The sequence below is a fragment of the Felis catus genome, chromosome C1, assembly GCF_018350175.1.
Source record: "Felis catus isolate Fca126 chromosome C1, F.catus_Fca126_mat1.0, whole genome shotgun sequence".
Taxonomy (NCBI): Eukaryota; Metazoa; Chordata; class Mammalia; order Carnivora; family Felidae; genus Felis; species Felis catus.
The window spans coordinates 91,507,221-91,523,738 of NC_058375.1; the positions used below are offsets into that span (position 1 = coordinate 91,507,221).

At 37.9% G+C, this 16,518-nt stretch overlaps 1 protein-coding gene across 9 annotated transcripts in view; it reads left to right on the plus strand.

Annotated features, from left to right (window-relative positions):
- NTNG1 (netrin G1) overlaps positions 1-16,518 on the plus strand; it is a 338,068-nt gene that overhangs the window by 272,598 nt on the left and 48,952 nt on the right. For 5 of the 9 annotated variants that reach the window (XM_023258950.2, XM_019837529.3, XM_019837532.3 and 2 more), the window contains one exon: positions 14,059-14,226. The exons of 2 other annotated variants lie outside the window; for them this stretch is intronic. In XM_023258950.2, coding sequence (XP_023114718.2) covers positions 14,059-14,226 — 168 coding nt within the window. Of the gene's footprint in view, positions 1-3,777; positions 3,844-6,176; positions 6,237-14,058; positions 14,227-16,518 lie in introns of all 9 variants that reach the window. 2 more of the 9 variants (XM_011285034.4, XM_019837535.3) reach the window with 2 other exon arrangements.

The following is a 16,518-nucleotide window of genomic DNA, read 5'->3' on the forward strand; positions in this document are numbered from 1 at the left end:
AGATGAGAAAGACAAAGAGAGTTTCCTTTTTTTTTTTTTTTTTGATCAAGAAAGAGACAAGTTCCTTGTCCAAGTGGTAGAGCTGGGATTTTAATCCAGCCCAAGCTCTACTTACCTGCACCATATCTCAAAAAATTTTCCCCAAATAGTTATTTTCTAAGCTTCCCATAGATGCACTTTGAAAATTCAACAATGAGAGTAATTGGATCTGATTGACATTCCAGAGATTTTTGCTTTTTGTAAGGGGACAGCTGTGGAGTATGTGATTATGGTCTCTATACTCCTAGAGCCAGTCTTTGGAATCTAGTCAAGGAGATTATCAAAATGAGTCCAGTCCATTTTCCCAGATGTATTGTGCCAGCATCCTTAAGAAATAGGGATTTCCACAGAAGGCTATTCTTGAATGACTAGCCATCTACAACCTCACTGGACACATGGAGGGATCCCTCCCCTCACCCCAATAATAATTTCTCAACTCCAGTTTGGGTTTCACTATGACAGTCGAAATGTCCACTGTCAAAACATGCAGCAATAATTTTCCCTTCCCTCTTAGTCCTCTAGAGTCTCCAAAGAGCGTGTACCTCATCCCAATAGGCCTCATCCTCCCATGAACTTGAGTGGGGGCCCTGCTAGACCATTGGAGAACTCCTAGAGGGATGGAAATTAACACCTAAGGGAAACCTTAGAGATCTTTTAGTCCAGCACCTTTATTTATAAGGAAATAGAAGTCCAGAGAAATTAACAGCCAGGCAATTCCTTGGTAGCAGTACTGGGACCAAACCTGATTCTTCTGACTCACGGTGACCTTTGCCCTGCAACAAGCCACCACTTTAAGACCTTCATGTTGGCCCAAAGATATGCCTTAGTTAATTTGTGAAAAAGTGAAATTAATAAATTCTGCCTCAGGTCACCCAAAGAGGCAATACAATAGTTTTAATGCAATATATATATATATATATATATATTTTTTTTCTATTTTCAATTTCCACCTACTCAAAACAAGTGGCCCCCTGGCTAAAAATTATCAGAAGCTACATGTTATGCAAAGATTTTTCATTAGAATTGGCTATGATAACATAGAATTTGTTTCAATTATACTATTAAAATCATCTTCAATGTGCCTAATTTACTCCTGGGAATTAAACATTTGTTATTAATATTGATTAAATATTTATTTGAGCCAGGATCTTAGAGTAACAAGAGTAAATGGAGAGTAACTGCCTAATTTTGTTTTCTTACTTAGCCTTGCAATTATAAGACAAAATCAAAATTTTAAAAAATAAGATGAGATATTAAATTAAAAACTCCTGGGGACCAAATATTGGAACATGCATGCACAAACAGTAACATGCTGTAGGAGTCTGGGGGGAGGGAGGGCACAAATTTCAGTGACTTTTTTTTCAGGACATTTTTCCTTCCAAGGGAAAAACAGCACATAAAATTTTGTCCCATCAGAGATATGTGTAGATTAGATTGGGATTTCCAATGGGATCACTGCTGGTGTTTCTGAGTTTTGAGTGTTCAGGAAAGTTAGGCATCCCACATAATGGAACTTTTGGGGGTGGCGGCGGGGGGGGGGGGGAATGTCTAATTACATTCCCAGGCAAATACAAGGGCTACCTTCTCCCCTTCCCCCCAAGAAACCATCTGAAGTACACAATACAGAAGAAAGTTACACTCCAGGTATGGATCAGATTGTGACTGAGCTGTCTACCTCGATAATTCCATATAGTCAGGTAGTTAGCGATTCAAAAGTAGAATGCCCTATGTTAACTTTTTATATATTTTATACATTCCTTAACATGGAACCTCAGAATCCTAGGGGGAAAAATTATAAAACACTAGGAAAAGAGTATGCTAAAAATAGGCATAAACAAATATTTAATAGAATATGGGATACAGTTTAATTTATGAAGCTAATTTTCAAAACTCACTTTTAAATTGATTTAGTATAAATGCCGGTCTTTACTTAAATTTCTTGGCAGAGCTTATTAACCAAACAATCATATTGCTTAATTTCATCAAGTCACTAAATACCTAACATCAAATTTACAAACAGCAGCCCCACTATGACCTGTATTTGCCTCTCCTATAAGAAAAATATGGAGAGAACCATTTCAACAAACTAAAATATTCTTAATTTGAAGCTAATAATGTGAAGGAATATATTTCCTATATAAACCCACAATTTTTTTCCAAGTAATTTCTAGAAATCATATTCATTCCCTCAAAATGCAAATTTATAGTTTTTCAGAGGTAATGAGCACTGTTTAAGTAGCCTTGTTCTGTTAATTCAGCATCTACCCAGCACCAAAATGCTCAGGTGAAAAGCAACATTAGTTGCCTACTTTGCCGATACATGTTACTAAGTATCTATATATTTAGTAACAGTTGGGTACAAATGTGGAAAATATTATTACACTTTTTTCATTCTGCAGTTTTGACAGAGTAATATCAATATTAAGACTTCATCTGCCTTTGTGTACACACACACACACACACACACACACACACACACACACACAGTAGATCAGCTTTTCTAACAAATATTAAAATACCAAAGTTATAGCGAAAGTACCATGTCTTACAAGAATGTTACTTGCTATAATCTAATTATGGAGGAAACAATCTGATAATACCTGTTTACAGTGGCCTAGCCACTTGATATCAATTATTCAATTATTAGATATTTACTGAGGCCTCCTGCAAGGCTTTGCCCTTCCTCAAAGAGATCCAATCTAATTACAGAGACGAGAAATAGACCTATGAAATTTAAATTAACAATATTAAAACTCATGCCTTATCCCCATATCAATGAGAAATCAGGAGCACAGACAGTAACATGCTATAGGAGTTTGGAGGTGAGAGCACTTTTTGTGGACTTGGGTAGTCCCAGAGGACCACACGGAAGGTGTAGTTTTGAGCTGATCTGAATGGGTGGTAGATTGGAGTCCTAAAATGCCTGCTTTAATAGTTATGCACCTTAGCAAAAATAATTTCAAAGCATCCAATCCTAAACCTAGATGTTCTGCTTTTCCAGAGTCTTTTTTTTTTTCTAATATGTATATACTGGTGAATCTAAGAAAGAAAGAACATCAGTTCTCAAGGTAACAATGCTTATAATTACCTCTGGATTGGAGCCAAAAACTCTAGAAACATAGGTTGAAGTAAAAAAAAAAAAAAAAAAACATGAAGACATATACACATCCGTACATACAAACCTTAGCTATACTAAGAAGCCAGAAATCACCAGTATTCCCTTTCTTTCTCTGAGAAATGGCATAAATAAAAATAGGAAATAAATCCACTTCTTTGCAGAGATAATGGCTCACACTTAAAACATACCCCAAAGAATCTCTCATGAAAGACTAATGCAACCAGTTCATATCTGTAAATATAAATTTCAGAGAATGGAATCCTCCAGTGAGAAATTATTTCTTTCACGTTATCTTCTAGTTTCAGGCACCAGCTTTATATAACAGTTTGAAATGCTGAAGTCCCTATTTGGTTATTTGTAAGAACACTCTAGTTTATTGCAAAAGTAAATGTGTATAGCTTTGTTAGCGAAGGGGCTATCTATTTAATGTCCATTCAATGTTTTGGGAATCATCAATTGCTTGCTCTTGTTTGGTGCGGGAGTCATGTTTTGTTAAGTGCATCACAGCCAAGTTAAAGAGCAGATGTGTGGTTTGTGTCTTTGTCCATATAAGTTTCTGTTTAGACCAAATGACATTATAGCTGAAAATAACATACCCTGATTTTTCCTGATGCATGCAGATCTTCCAAAGTTTAATAGGATATGGCCGAATATTTCTTCCCTTGAGGTTTCTAACCCAAAACAAGGTAGGAGCATGTAAAATTCCTAGCAATATAAAACCCCACATGTTTAGGGGGAAAATCCCATATACTATTTTTCAGCACTGAATAACAGCATTATTGTGAATGCCATGTCTTTGAAAGAATCCTGATTCAAATATTATTTCTAATATGAAGAGTGCCCTGGAAATATTAGAGTGAAAGATATAGGGGAAAATTAGATGGCATAGAAGTTACAAGCACTTCATCAAATTTAGGTTGAATGTCTCTCCCAAGAGAAGCCTAGAGTTTTGCTGCCATCACAGTTTGGAATATAAATGATAAGCCTTAAAAACTTCTGAGTGCTGCAGGTGTCGTTCCAATGTCTCCCTTTTGCTCCTCTTAACGAAACTGACTAGTACGTCAGTTGTGTTGAAGGCCGGGGGAGAAATACATAAAGGCAGTATTGCAACCCCTAACAGACTTGTTTTCTTTTACTGTTTCTCCATACTGACTGGCAGAAATTTGAATCTCTCTCTCTCTCTGTGTGTATCTCTCTCTCTCTCTCTCTCTCTCTCTCTCTCTCTCTCTTCCACATCACAGTATATTTTCTCTGTTGGGGCTTCCCCTTTTAATCCTTTACAAATTAACAATTATTTCTAGCAGCATTAAGAACAACCTGCTCTCTGTCTGTCTTTAGAGCAGTAATTATTTTCTGACTTGTAACCTCAAAAATAAGTAAATAAATAAAAGAGAGAGACTGACAGCAGTGTGATTACACAGGAAGAAATAGAACTTTTAAAAACTGGGCAATGAAATTCACAAGAGGCAGTGCAATGTTAAATTCACATTAACATCTAGCCTATAGATATATATAGACATGTATAAATAGGAGTTTATTTTAATAGAAAATTGTATTCTTTTGCCTTCTTTCTTCTCAAAAAAAAGGCACATTTTTGGCTTCCACCTTCTTTCATTACATACAGGATGTTCCTTTTAAACTCTAATGAATACAGATGGAGGAGGAAATGAGCGAAAGGAGGAACCAGGAAATAGCTGCTAAGCAAACAAAATATATTAGCAATTTGTTGGGGAGTCAAATTGGAAGGGCTGCATTTTCAGTCCTTGATCAGGGTGATGAAATCGAGACTGTCCTAGATACATATATTAGTAGCAAATAGAATTATCTTAATCATCTGCTCCAAATGAATTTTTTCAACTTTCTGCATACATATGTGGAAGAAGAAATAGAGCTCAAGCTCACCCCTATTAGTATAATTCTGTGAGGATTTGGGGGAGGTTTAGTGGCTTTATTCCTTGGCAGGTTCAATGAGAGCATCTTCAGTGAAATGTCACTCAGTATTTCCCATTGAATTTCAGAGTTCAACAAATTATACAAGACAGGATCTAAGACTTAACACTTCTCCACAGTGAGTTTTGAGATGAACAAGATTATGCATTGTTCAAAACCTGAAACACACTTGCTTAATTATTTTGCTGTGTTTTCTGTCAGTGTCACTGCACAGAAAACTTTCAGAAATACCTTCAGCTAATACCAGGTGCAGTTTTTTTAGAACGTGGGTAATGAGTTCAAATGAATTTATTTGAGAAGCGGCGCACGGGATAAAGTGCTTAAACTTGAAATTTTAGCTCAAGGGGCACTTTCTAACAGAGGCCAGTTCTGTGCAGCCATAATTTATCTTGTCAACATCTGCAAAGAACATCAGGCTCTATCTGCTTTTGCTGTTTTCGCAAGCAACTCGTCATGAATAATCGGAAAAGAAATGGCAGACAGCATACAGAGCAATCTCTGCCATTAACAAACTGATATGACCACAAAGGTAATAAATATTGAGAAGGAGACTACATTTTTCAAAGGTAGACAGATTCAAGGTGACTCTGAGACTAAGGTCCATATGGTTGGCCACTGAGATTATGTTCCGTGAGGTCTAATCAGTTCAACAAAAATAATCTAACTGGCTGAGGCACAGACGAGCTTTTGGTTACATAGAGAAAATGACAGTGAATTGAGGCAATGATTGCTAATTATCTCAGCACAACTACTATTTTAAGAGAGGGTCAATAGGGGATCCTAATATCCATAATGTTACCAGAATAATCCTTGCATAACTGGACTCTTAAATGGTAATTCTCTTTGCCTCTGAAAATAAAGCTTCTAAACTTTATTACTGACAATGTAAAACCATTTTCAGCCAAATACAAGACTTCCTTTGGGACTGAAACCATCTCCCAGAAACAACAGATACAAATAGTCTCTTCATTTAGGGCTACCTTTTCAAGTGGGTTGGTGATAAGTTATTACAGTTTGAACGTTTCACTATTGTTTCTAATGTTCTGTTCATTCTTTTAAACCTATCCAGTTGCTCCCAAATTAGCTTTGTCAACAGTTTCTTCTGTTCAAGTTGCAAACCACAAGAGAGGTAGGAATTCTTGGATTCATACAGTGATTTCATGGTGTTATGTGTTGTGAAACATTGCACTGTATGAATCTGGAATATCTGTGAAGTGTACCCATCAGCTTATCGGTGAGGCATGTTGACTGATACCAATCAATGCATCAAATAGTACTGAAAATGTCATCTGTAAGACACAAAAAACTTCACTCAGAAATTTCACTGCTGCAAATTAAAATTGCTGCAACATTTGTTTTCTGAAAGATTAACACGTGAATAAACATTCAAACAGCTTAGGATCCTGTTTAGAACATAAATGTTAGAGTATTAACATTGTTGCTCATTGGCATTGAAAATAAGGAAACCCACTTACAGTGAGTTTCAAGGATGCTTTTCATGAGAACAGAATGGCAGGTTCCGTGTTTTGTGCCCATTTGACTTTTGGACAAACGAAATAGCTTATATTTTCTATTTCCATTGTTTGAAATGAAATTGAATGAACACCAGTGAAGATCTACACTGGGTTTAGCATTGATTATGACCTGAAAATAATAATTACATTACTTACTTTAAATGCAAGCAAGCAGTATCTCATCTGTGACTCATGAATAGTCCATTCCAGCTAGCATCTGTCATTCACAGAATGAAGATTTTTCAGGAAACATAAAGACTTCTGTTTTTATTTTACCATTTTCCTTTAAATGTCTTCTGTGACAGGTGTGTCTTGTTTTCCACCCTTGACTGTTGGGCTTATGTCATGTTTTTGGTTTGTGGGGTTTTTTTTTTTTTTGTTCTTTGTTTTTTCATGAAACACCTCTTATAAAGAAATGTATTTATTAACAAAGTCAAAATTCAGTTTGGCCCACTTGATGAAAATGACCGTAATAGCTTATTTATTCCTTATTGAATAGAGTCAGATCATTTTCCAGATTTTAATTAATGTTGAGTTGGTCCTTCTGTGACGTAAAGAGAAAAAGATGAAACTGGTCCAAAGATGGGAAAAGGGAAATGGATAGTATTCATACCATGTCTTAAACTTTCCTCACAATGTGCTTTTTACATATCAAACATTAATGGTGCCCTTTTGAGGGGAATACAAATGTATTTGAATTTGGGGGAACTAAGTTCTTTGGAACAGACCGGCCACAGCATCATAGGGTATCAAGCCTATCTGGGCAAGTGTGCCCATCTTAAGGCCACAGGGGGAAGATCTTTCTTTATCTCCAAAATGCAAATCCACACAAAGAAACCAAGGAAGTGGAGGAAACAGAGAAGCATTAGGGACTTTCATAGATTTCATTTCTCTTATGTCCCGTCAAGTACACTGGAAATACAAGGGGCTCTTGACCTGGAATTTCACCCTGCATCATTGAATCTCCAGTTTCCTGGGGTCATAGCACTAATGAGGTTCAAACACATCTCCAGAGGCAGGAAGAAGCCACCTAATGACTTATCATTTAAAAAAATCCATATCGTCATCAAATGATGTATGTAGCTTCAAAAGCTACATAAGGTTGCAAAATAGGGGAGGGGTGGGGTAAGGACCAGCAAAATGCTACAGCCACTTCACTGCCACCGCTGGAGGAGGCCCCTCAGAGGCATGGTGACTCTATTAATGTAGTGAGAGGAAAATACTTTTTGAGAGTTCTCATTCCTTTACTTTCTATCTAAACTCTTGTCCCCAAATCTGTTTTGTTTCTTTTTTAATGAATTTTCATCAGCTTTCCTAATTTGGCCAAAAAGAAAAATGACCTGTGCCATGTTCAGAGGACTTGATCTTATATTTACATAGGCCATGTAACATATGATGCAAGGCAACATGGCAAACAGTAAGAAAGAAGACACCCAGGGGAAGTTTAACCCCTCCTATTCTAACGTTCTTTTTCTTCCATTCTCTTTCTCTCCAACCTCTTGCTTCTGGCAACTCCTCCTTGCCCAGCCCTTCTCCAGCCAGTGTCAGTCAGAAAGAACCTTTACTTAAGAGGGTTGGGTCGTTCCTGATCTAGACCAACCACTCCTTCTAAAATACTCCTTCTAAAGTATCCCTAGCTTTAATTGGTCTTAACTAGCCAATTGCTAAGTACTGTAGTATCTTATCATAACTGTTTCATATGAGCTCATCTATTCATATGGGGGATTTTTACCCCCCAGGGGACTTTTGGTTGTCACGACTCGGGGGTTGCTACTGCATCCAGTAGGTAGAGGCCAGGGATGCTTCTAAATAGCCTACAACGTATAGGAAAACAAAGAATTATTTGGCCCAACGTGGAAATAGTGCCAAGGCTGAGAAACCACCCTAGACTCTGCAGGACTGGCTCATGTTGTTCCCTGGTATGAGGTGATTCTCAGGAAATATGTACTGCTAGCGCTTGCACACCATGGCCATGTGTTCTAGATGACCCCACTAGCTTGTCTACACAGCAGCAATGAAAAATCATCTACAGTGTAATCTGAGATTGAAAAACTACATAAAACCATAGAAGTTTTTACAAGTCTCCTTTTTTTCTTCCCAAAATGATCTGCATAGACGGGTAGACAACCCTCAGCTAAAATAATCAGTAACTCAGTTACACCTTGTTGGTGTGGCTGTTGTTTTTCTAAACTCTTGGGTATATGGGATGTAGCCAGACTCTGATGGAATTCAAATGGGGGAGGCATGAGTTTAAGCATAACTTTCCTCTTGTGTCTGCCTGTGTTTTGCAAAAAAGGGCACCTTTAGAATCGTCACATATTCACAGATACGTTCATTTGACAATGTTCGTTGAGTGCCTAGCATGTGACAGATGTTTTGAGTTCTCTGGTTACATCTGTAAACATAACACAGTCCACACTCGTGTATTTATACTCAGAGTATGGGGGAAAAATTATTTTAAATATACTTTCCAGATACTATAAGTTCTACAAAAAATTAAGTAGGATTAGGAAATTGAGGATTAGTATGTTTAGGCATTGCTGTTATTTCCAATAGAGTGGTCACAAAATTTTCTTTGAGCAGAAACCTAAGCACAAAGTGAGGAAGCAAGTCACAGGGATGTCTAGGGGAAGAGGATTCTACACAGAGGTAACAGCAAGAGCAAAGGCCCCAGGGAAGTCCCTGGCATGTTTGCAGAGCAACATGGAGGCTTTGTACAAGAGCAAGGAGGAAAGTGATTGCAGTGAGCCACCAGGGAGGCCAGGGGCCAGATCAATTGGGAATGAATGCATATAAGTTCTGTGTTTTATTCTGAATGGCATGGAAAGCCATTAGGATTATAAACAAAGGGATGTCATGACTGAATTTAAGTTTTATTATTTTTTTTATTTTTTTTTTAATTTTTTTTTCAACGTTTATTTATTTTTGGGACAGAGAGAGACAGAGCATGAACGGGGGAGGGGCAGAGAGAGAGGGAGACACAGAATCGGAAACAGGCTCCAGGCTCCGAGCCATCAGCCCAGAGCCCGACGCGGGGCTCGAACTCATGGACCGCGAGATCGTGACCTGGCTGAAGTCGGACGCTTAACCGACTGCGCCACCCAGGCGCCCCTGAATTTAAGTTTTGAAAGAGTCACTCTGACTGCTGTGTGGAGAGGAGGTATCACTAGCATGGAAGCCAAGAGAGCAGTTTGGGGACCATTGCAATAATCCAAGTGCCTTTAACTCAAGGTGACAGAGTAAGAGGTGGTGAGATTAGAGTGTATTTTAAAAGCATAGCCAAGAATATCTGCTGATTGACTGGTTGTCAGGGATGAGGAAAAAAAAGACATGTCAAGAACAACATCAGGAATTTTGAGCTAAGCAATTGGAGGAATGGAGTTGCCATTTACTGAGATAGGGTGGGCTGCCTGGGTGAGTAGCAGGTTTGGGAAGGTTGACCTAAGAGCTCTGTTATGAACAGGTTGAAGTTGAGATATCTAGTAAATGTCCAGGAGGAGACTAAGAATGCAGATGAGTGTGTCAGTCTGGAGGAAGTCTCACTAACTGGGGAGTTGATCTAGGCTGAAACAACTATTTTTGAAAGGTCAGCATCTAGATGTTGTGTAAAGTCCAGAGACTGGGTAAGGAGCCCTAGGCTCTAGGTTGAGCCTAAAGAGCAAAGAGTTCCAAGAGCTAAGCCCTGAGTACCTGTGAGGAGAAAGGACCAAGAGTAAAAGAGAGGGAAAAACAATCATGGGTGGAGAAGAAGAAGCAAGAGAAAGTGGTGACCCAGAAGTCCCCTGTTTTAGGAAGGATTTCCTGGCAGCCCTAAAGGTCCCTTTGAGACTTATGGTTATAAACTTAACATGAGACTTGTTTCAAAATAGTTGGAGAAAAACTCCAGCCACATTTAGCTGCTGGGGTGTAGGCATGGAGAGATGGAGAGGTGGATTTAAGCAGGATCAGGTTTTCCCAGGAGACTGATTGCAGTGGACACTCGGGGTCAAGGGAGATGAGAGTGTATGAAAGGAAGTCACTGTAAGGACGGACCATGGACTCCATACTTTGTAAGAAGGGAAAGGAGGACATGGCAGGTCAATGAGTTGAGAGATCAAAGAATTATTGAACTATTAGTATCATCCCTGCAGGATCTTAATATGGTAATGTAACTCAGACTACATCGTTAATAATCATTCAAGGGTTCTGTGCCTGTGTGGAAAGACTAGTTCCTAAAGAGCGGTAGATTAACAGAATACTGAAAAATAATACAGCAGCCTAATAATTACATTTGAAATGCCTTGCGTTTATACACTGCTCTCATGTTTTTCAAATCATTTTCAAAGATCTTTTTGTCATTTTACATTCTCAAATATATTGTGGCCAGAGAAGACAGCTTTATTGAAGTCTCAGAAGAATCTTAGAAGTCTTAAAAGAATCAAGTTGCTACCCTGTTTCCTAGATTAAAAGATATTTAAATATCCACTTATCTTCTAAAATAAATTTATTGATATTGGGCATTTAGCTGGTATGGTTCTATATATAATTATACAACTTACATTATTTATCTTCTCCTACCAAAATTAATAAATCGGTCTTCAAACAAGACCCAGAAACAAATAATGTCATTGTGGAAATGTATACGACTCATTGAATTCAGAGTAATAGTAGATGATAGTGTGACATTTGATGTGTCCATGGAGATTCATGGGCTGAGTCTTGAAAGTGTTGAACTTGGATATCTATAGATATGTTTTATTTCTTGGATAAAACTTTGTCAGATAGAGCTCAGCATGTACTCTTGCCATTGCGCAGATCTTACAGAACCCTTCAAATACCCACAAAGGAAATGATTTATGAAACTTCTCTAGCCTTATTCTCTACACTTTCCCCAACTTCATACCTTTGCAGGTTCTATTCCCTTTTCACCTGAAATGCTCATCCCCTCTCCCCCAAACTTCTTTTTTCTAACAAACCCTACCTGCCCTCATGGAAGACCCATTGTTAAGTCCAGTGTTAAGGTAGTTTTTGCTAATTCCCCTCAAGTTAAATGACCTCCTCCTTAGATCACTTTGTGTCACTGTTTGGCTTTCTTAGCACATGCTCTTTTGTTTTCTAGTTATTCTAACCATATGTTTGTCTTACCCACAAAACTAGTTTTTTGACAACAAGGGCTTCTTTGTAGCTCCAGCTTTTTTCAAAGCTGGATAAATTATATCAGGTGCACCAAGGGCCAGCCTGGGATGGGGAATATGAGAAACAACCACCAAGGAACATCTTCCAGGGGGGAGAGCCAGAGGACAGGGCTGTTGATGCCCATCCCTCAGCAGTTCCAGGCAGCTCTGAAGAAGTCCTTAGGAAGCAATTAGATTTGGAACTTGGGTCTCCTTCCTGAAACCACTACTCTTGGGTGGCTCTAGGCCAGAAAGGTTTTCCCTGTTCCAAATCCTCAACCAAGAAAGGCTCTAGAGCCCTTTTAGGTTTCCTCGCAAGTCAGAATTGCCAGCATAAACAAGGTGTAACTCAGGGAGATATAGTGTATTGGAGTGATATGTTTGTTTTCTAAGAAAATTTAATTTGGTGATCTGTAATTCTATTATTTTTGTTGTTATTGTTTTATTATTATTAATATGGCATGCCTTAACTACTGCATAGGCCTCCTTCCCACTCTGCTCTTCTCCCTCTGCTTCCTCCTGATCCCAGCCCCCAACATGCACGCGCGCGCACGCGCGCGCACACACCCACACACACACACACACACACACACACACACACGACAGAGCTATCCTCCCCTAAAGGAACCAGCTTGTCTTCAGGAGCCTCCCCTTCTTCTTGCTTCCCTTTTGAGTATCTAGAATCCCCAAAGTGCTGACCCTAATCTTGGTATCTTTCACTAGTCACTATATCCAGTGTCCTCCTCTGCTTTGATACACATTTTATTTTATTCTGTCAGGACCTTGACCCTCTGCTATAGCAATCAGCTCTGCACTAAATAAATCCACACCATTCCGATGAGTACCAGCATGTTTAAAAAAAAATCCAGTCTCTCTTCCTTAATCTTCGTTATTCATTTTGACAGTGCTTATTCATTGTTACTCTGCTCATCAAATGCGATACTTCCAAAGTTTATCTAAGCCAAAAGAGTAACTCAGTCCCTTGCATAATGCCTGGCACATGGTAGATCAACCCAATAAAATATGGAATGAATGAATGAATGAATGAATGAATGGGTTCAAGTAGTGGCTGTCTTTGGCTTCCTAGTGAGGTAAAATAAAGGTCAGACATTAAAAAGAGGAGTATTTTTGGATAAACTAAATAAAGGTTTTGTAGTATCACCGTTGACCTTCCTCATTAATATCCAGCTACACCTGCCCCCATATTTTGAGAAGACAAATTAGCTTCCCCACCTACTTACTTCTCCCGTCTTTTTTTTTTTTTCTTTTTCTATCTGATTTGATGGTGATTGCTACCGGTAAAGGCTTTGTCTTTACCACTTTTTTGAAAAATGTTGAATTAGATGAACAACTTCTTGCTTTAGCTGAGATGCAACCAAGAGAAAATGTAATCACTCCCCATCCTTCCCCACCTGCTCTCCTTCTCTTTCCCCATCTCCTTGTCTAGTTCTTCTCACCATCAGGACCTCAGCCTCAGAGGCATCTCCAACATTCAGGGAAAACAAAGAAAGGAAATCTGGGAGTACTGCATAATCACTAGCTGCCTAATCCTTCTTTTGTAGTGGACTCAGCTTGAAATTTGAATGAAAAGGAAATCTTCAGAGCACTTTTCCCATACAAATCATCTCTCTGTTTTTTGTATTTTCTCTCACACATAAACAAACATCATATTTGGCCTGATGAAAGGCTTACAAAGGCTGTCTTTCCTGTTAGCATTTGGAATAAAAATAGAGAATTGTTTAGTCCTCCAGATCCCTATTAAATTTGCCACAATTTCTGTGAAACCCTGACCGAGCTACTGTCTTAACATAAATGATAATGAGACTAAACAAAGGAGTCATGGGTGATGGCAGGCTCAGGCCCTAGATGCTCACATACTTCCCTCCCTTTTTTTAAGAGTGCAAATATGAAGAAAAAAATGGGGAAGTGATGTAAAGACAGTAAAGTTCTCAGTGTGCAAAAATTAGACTTTTGCATCAATGGCGACCGAGCCTTCCCAAATTTTAAAAGGTGTACACCTGCAAATGCTTCTGTTCATATTGTATGCCAAGAATTAACACTCTTCGGTCATGTTCTGAATGTCCAACCTTTCTATCCTGCTTGAAACAGATGCTACTTCCATGCCAGTCACAACCACCTGTGGTCGCCATGTGTCATGTTGCATCACATAGATGTAATGCCATTCTGCCATCTTTTCTCCACTCCTCATTTTATCCAAGCATGTAGTGTGCTATTACTCTGCTACTGTATACACTCTGTATACATTTCTGTTCTTCCTTGCAAGATTGTGAATGCTTCGGCCACTCCAATCGATGCAGTTATATCGATCTGCTAAATACAGTCATTTGCGTGAGCTGTAAACACAACACTAGAGGGCAGCACTGTGAGTTATGCAGGCTGGGCTACTTCAGAAATGCTTCTGCACAGCTGGACGATGAGAATGTGTGCATAGGTCAGTTCCATTATAATTTCAGCTATTGTTCTGTGCCTTTCGAGCTATGGGGAGCTATTCAAGGTGAAGAGGCTGTTAACTTGAACCACGGCTGAGCCAGAATGAACTTTCTCAATGGAGAAAACATCCTTGTGGTAGACTTAAAATTCTCTTGTGCCGGTTGAATTGGGGAATATATTCTGAATCCTTATGTTTTTGTTGCTTTAAATATGATGATCTGGAAATCTTGTTTAGAAGATGAAGAATTTTCTATCAATTATTCTTTCTTCCTTTTTTTTTTTTTTTGCATGAAATCTTAAAACCTGGTAATATCAAACTGATCTTAAAGGCTTATGTTGTACATTCAACTTTTAAAATGAAAACTCATTATATGGGACTTAATTATAGATATGAGAAATTAGGATAAACTCTTGCACGTAACTGGTAATCAACAAACATTGATTGATTAAAAATATTGCCAATTGGAATTGAAAATCATTAGCAACTGGTAATATAGAAGTTTGCCTGACTTTTCCATCCATAGCAAGGAAATTCCATTTATTTAATTTTCCTAGCCCCCCAAAGCAGAAGCAATTTCTCAGAACTATTATAGGCAATGAATTCTCATAGCTTCCAAGGTAAATAAGGAAAAACTGGGTCCACAGGATTCCCTTGAGCACTATCCCCTACCCACCATGACTACTGCTCAGGTCAACTGGAGAGAGAACCTGTTTTCACAGACAAAAAATTTCTCCCACCTTTTGCACAGTGGAACCAGTCTTTAAGAAAGGGAGCTGATGGAAAAATAAGAAACAATAAATGGAATTTCACTTCATAATTTACTTTGAAGAAATGCATATATTTGAAATGGTCAAGGTACATGTGTGTCTGTTACCATACCAGTAGGTAAATACATTGGCAACTAATTTTCAAAATAGAATTTTTCACATAAAGACTAATGTAAATTTTTTAAAAATGCAGAAAAATGACAGGTGGTTTTTTTCATCAAAAAAGAAATCTAATCTGCAATTCTGAGATCATTGTCTTCGATTAGGTCATCAAGATCATATGGCTACTTGCCCAGAATCCCATAAACTAGGTCTACAAGTTGTTGTGAATTCCGTTAGACCAAGTTTACATAATACTGTTAATATCTACAGTATGTTCTATTTTTCCAAGTGCCTCCTTTTTATTATTTGTGAATTAGTGGAGAGATCACTGGACTTAGAGACCGGAGAGCTGGGTTCAAGTCCCATTTTGCTATTTAATAGCTGTATGTCTTAGGTAAGTCCTTTCAGAACTCCCAAACAAACTGGGATCATATGGAATGCCCAGGACACACTTGGTAAACTGTGAACTGACTTGCAAATATGGTTTGTTTTTGTTTTTGTTTTGTTTTGTTTTGTTTTTTACTTAATCCTCATTAACAAAACCGGGGGGGGGGGGGTAAGTATTCCACTGATAATTTCCTCTGTTTTCTACTTGAGAAAAGTAAGGTGAAATGAACCAAATTATACAGCTTTAGCAAAGAGTTAGCTTCCTGACTTCAGAGCTTGAACATCTTCTCCCAGCTACCCTGACATAATTAGCAAAACTAAACTTGTCAGACTTCTTACTTAAACGGTATGCTTTTTGGATGACAGTAGCAATTCCACCATGAGTTTGTGAACAGTAATTCAGTGGCCTTTATAACAATCGGGGTTACAAAGATTTGAGGCTATTAATAACCCAAAAGACATGTAGCTGTCTGAATTTTGAATGCAGAGCTACACTTCACTGAATGTCATTTGTAAAAATATATAAATGTCATACTATAAATACAGAAACAAGAGAAAAGGTAAAATAAATAGGAACGCAGGAATAAAAATCATTTTCATAAAATACCTAAGATTAACATGTTTTACAGTATTAATTTCATAGTATTTTAAACAAATCAGAGAAAAAGGCCTTAAAAGATTTTATTCCATAAAATTTCTAATAGCAGGTAACTTAACAATATCCCAAAGTGTTTTACTCAGAGTATTCTTTCTTATAAGCTTTGGCCTTTTTCCAGTCCTAAAGTAATTTTATGAAGTATAAAATCTGCACTTACTATTTAATTTTAAGAGGTTTAGTCCTGTTGTAAATCTATTTCTGATTATCTACAGGCAGGAAGGCAGCCTGTTTAGCTTTTGTCTTTTGAATAACATCAACTAGTGATGAAATATGAAAAAGCTGAATATACATTTCTTCTCCTGCCTAAAAAAATCAAGAGCATTTGTTATCTCCATTCCTAGACAGTTTGTTAGTTAAAATTATAAATCTTTGGGGAAT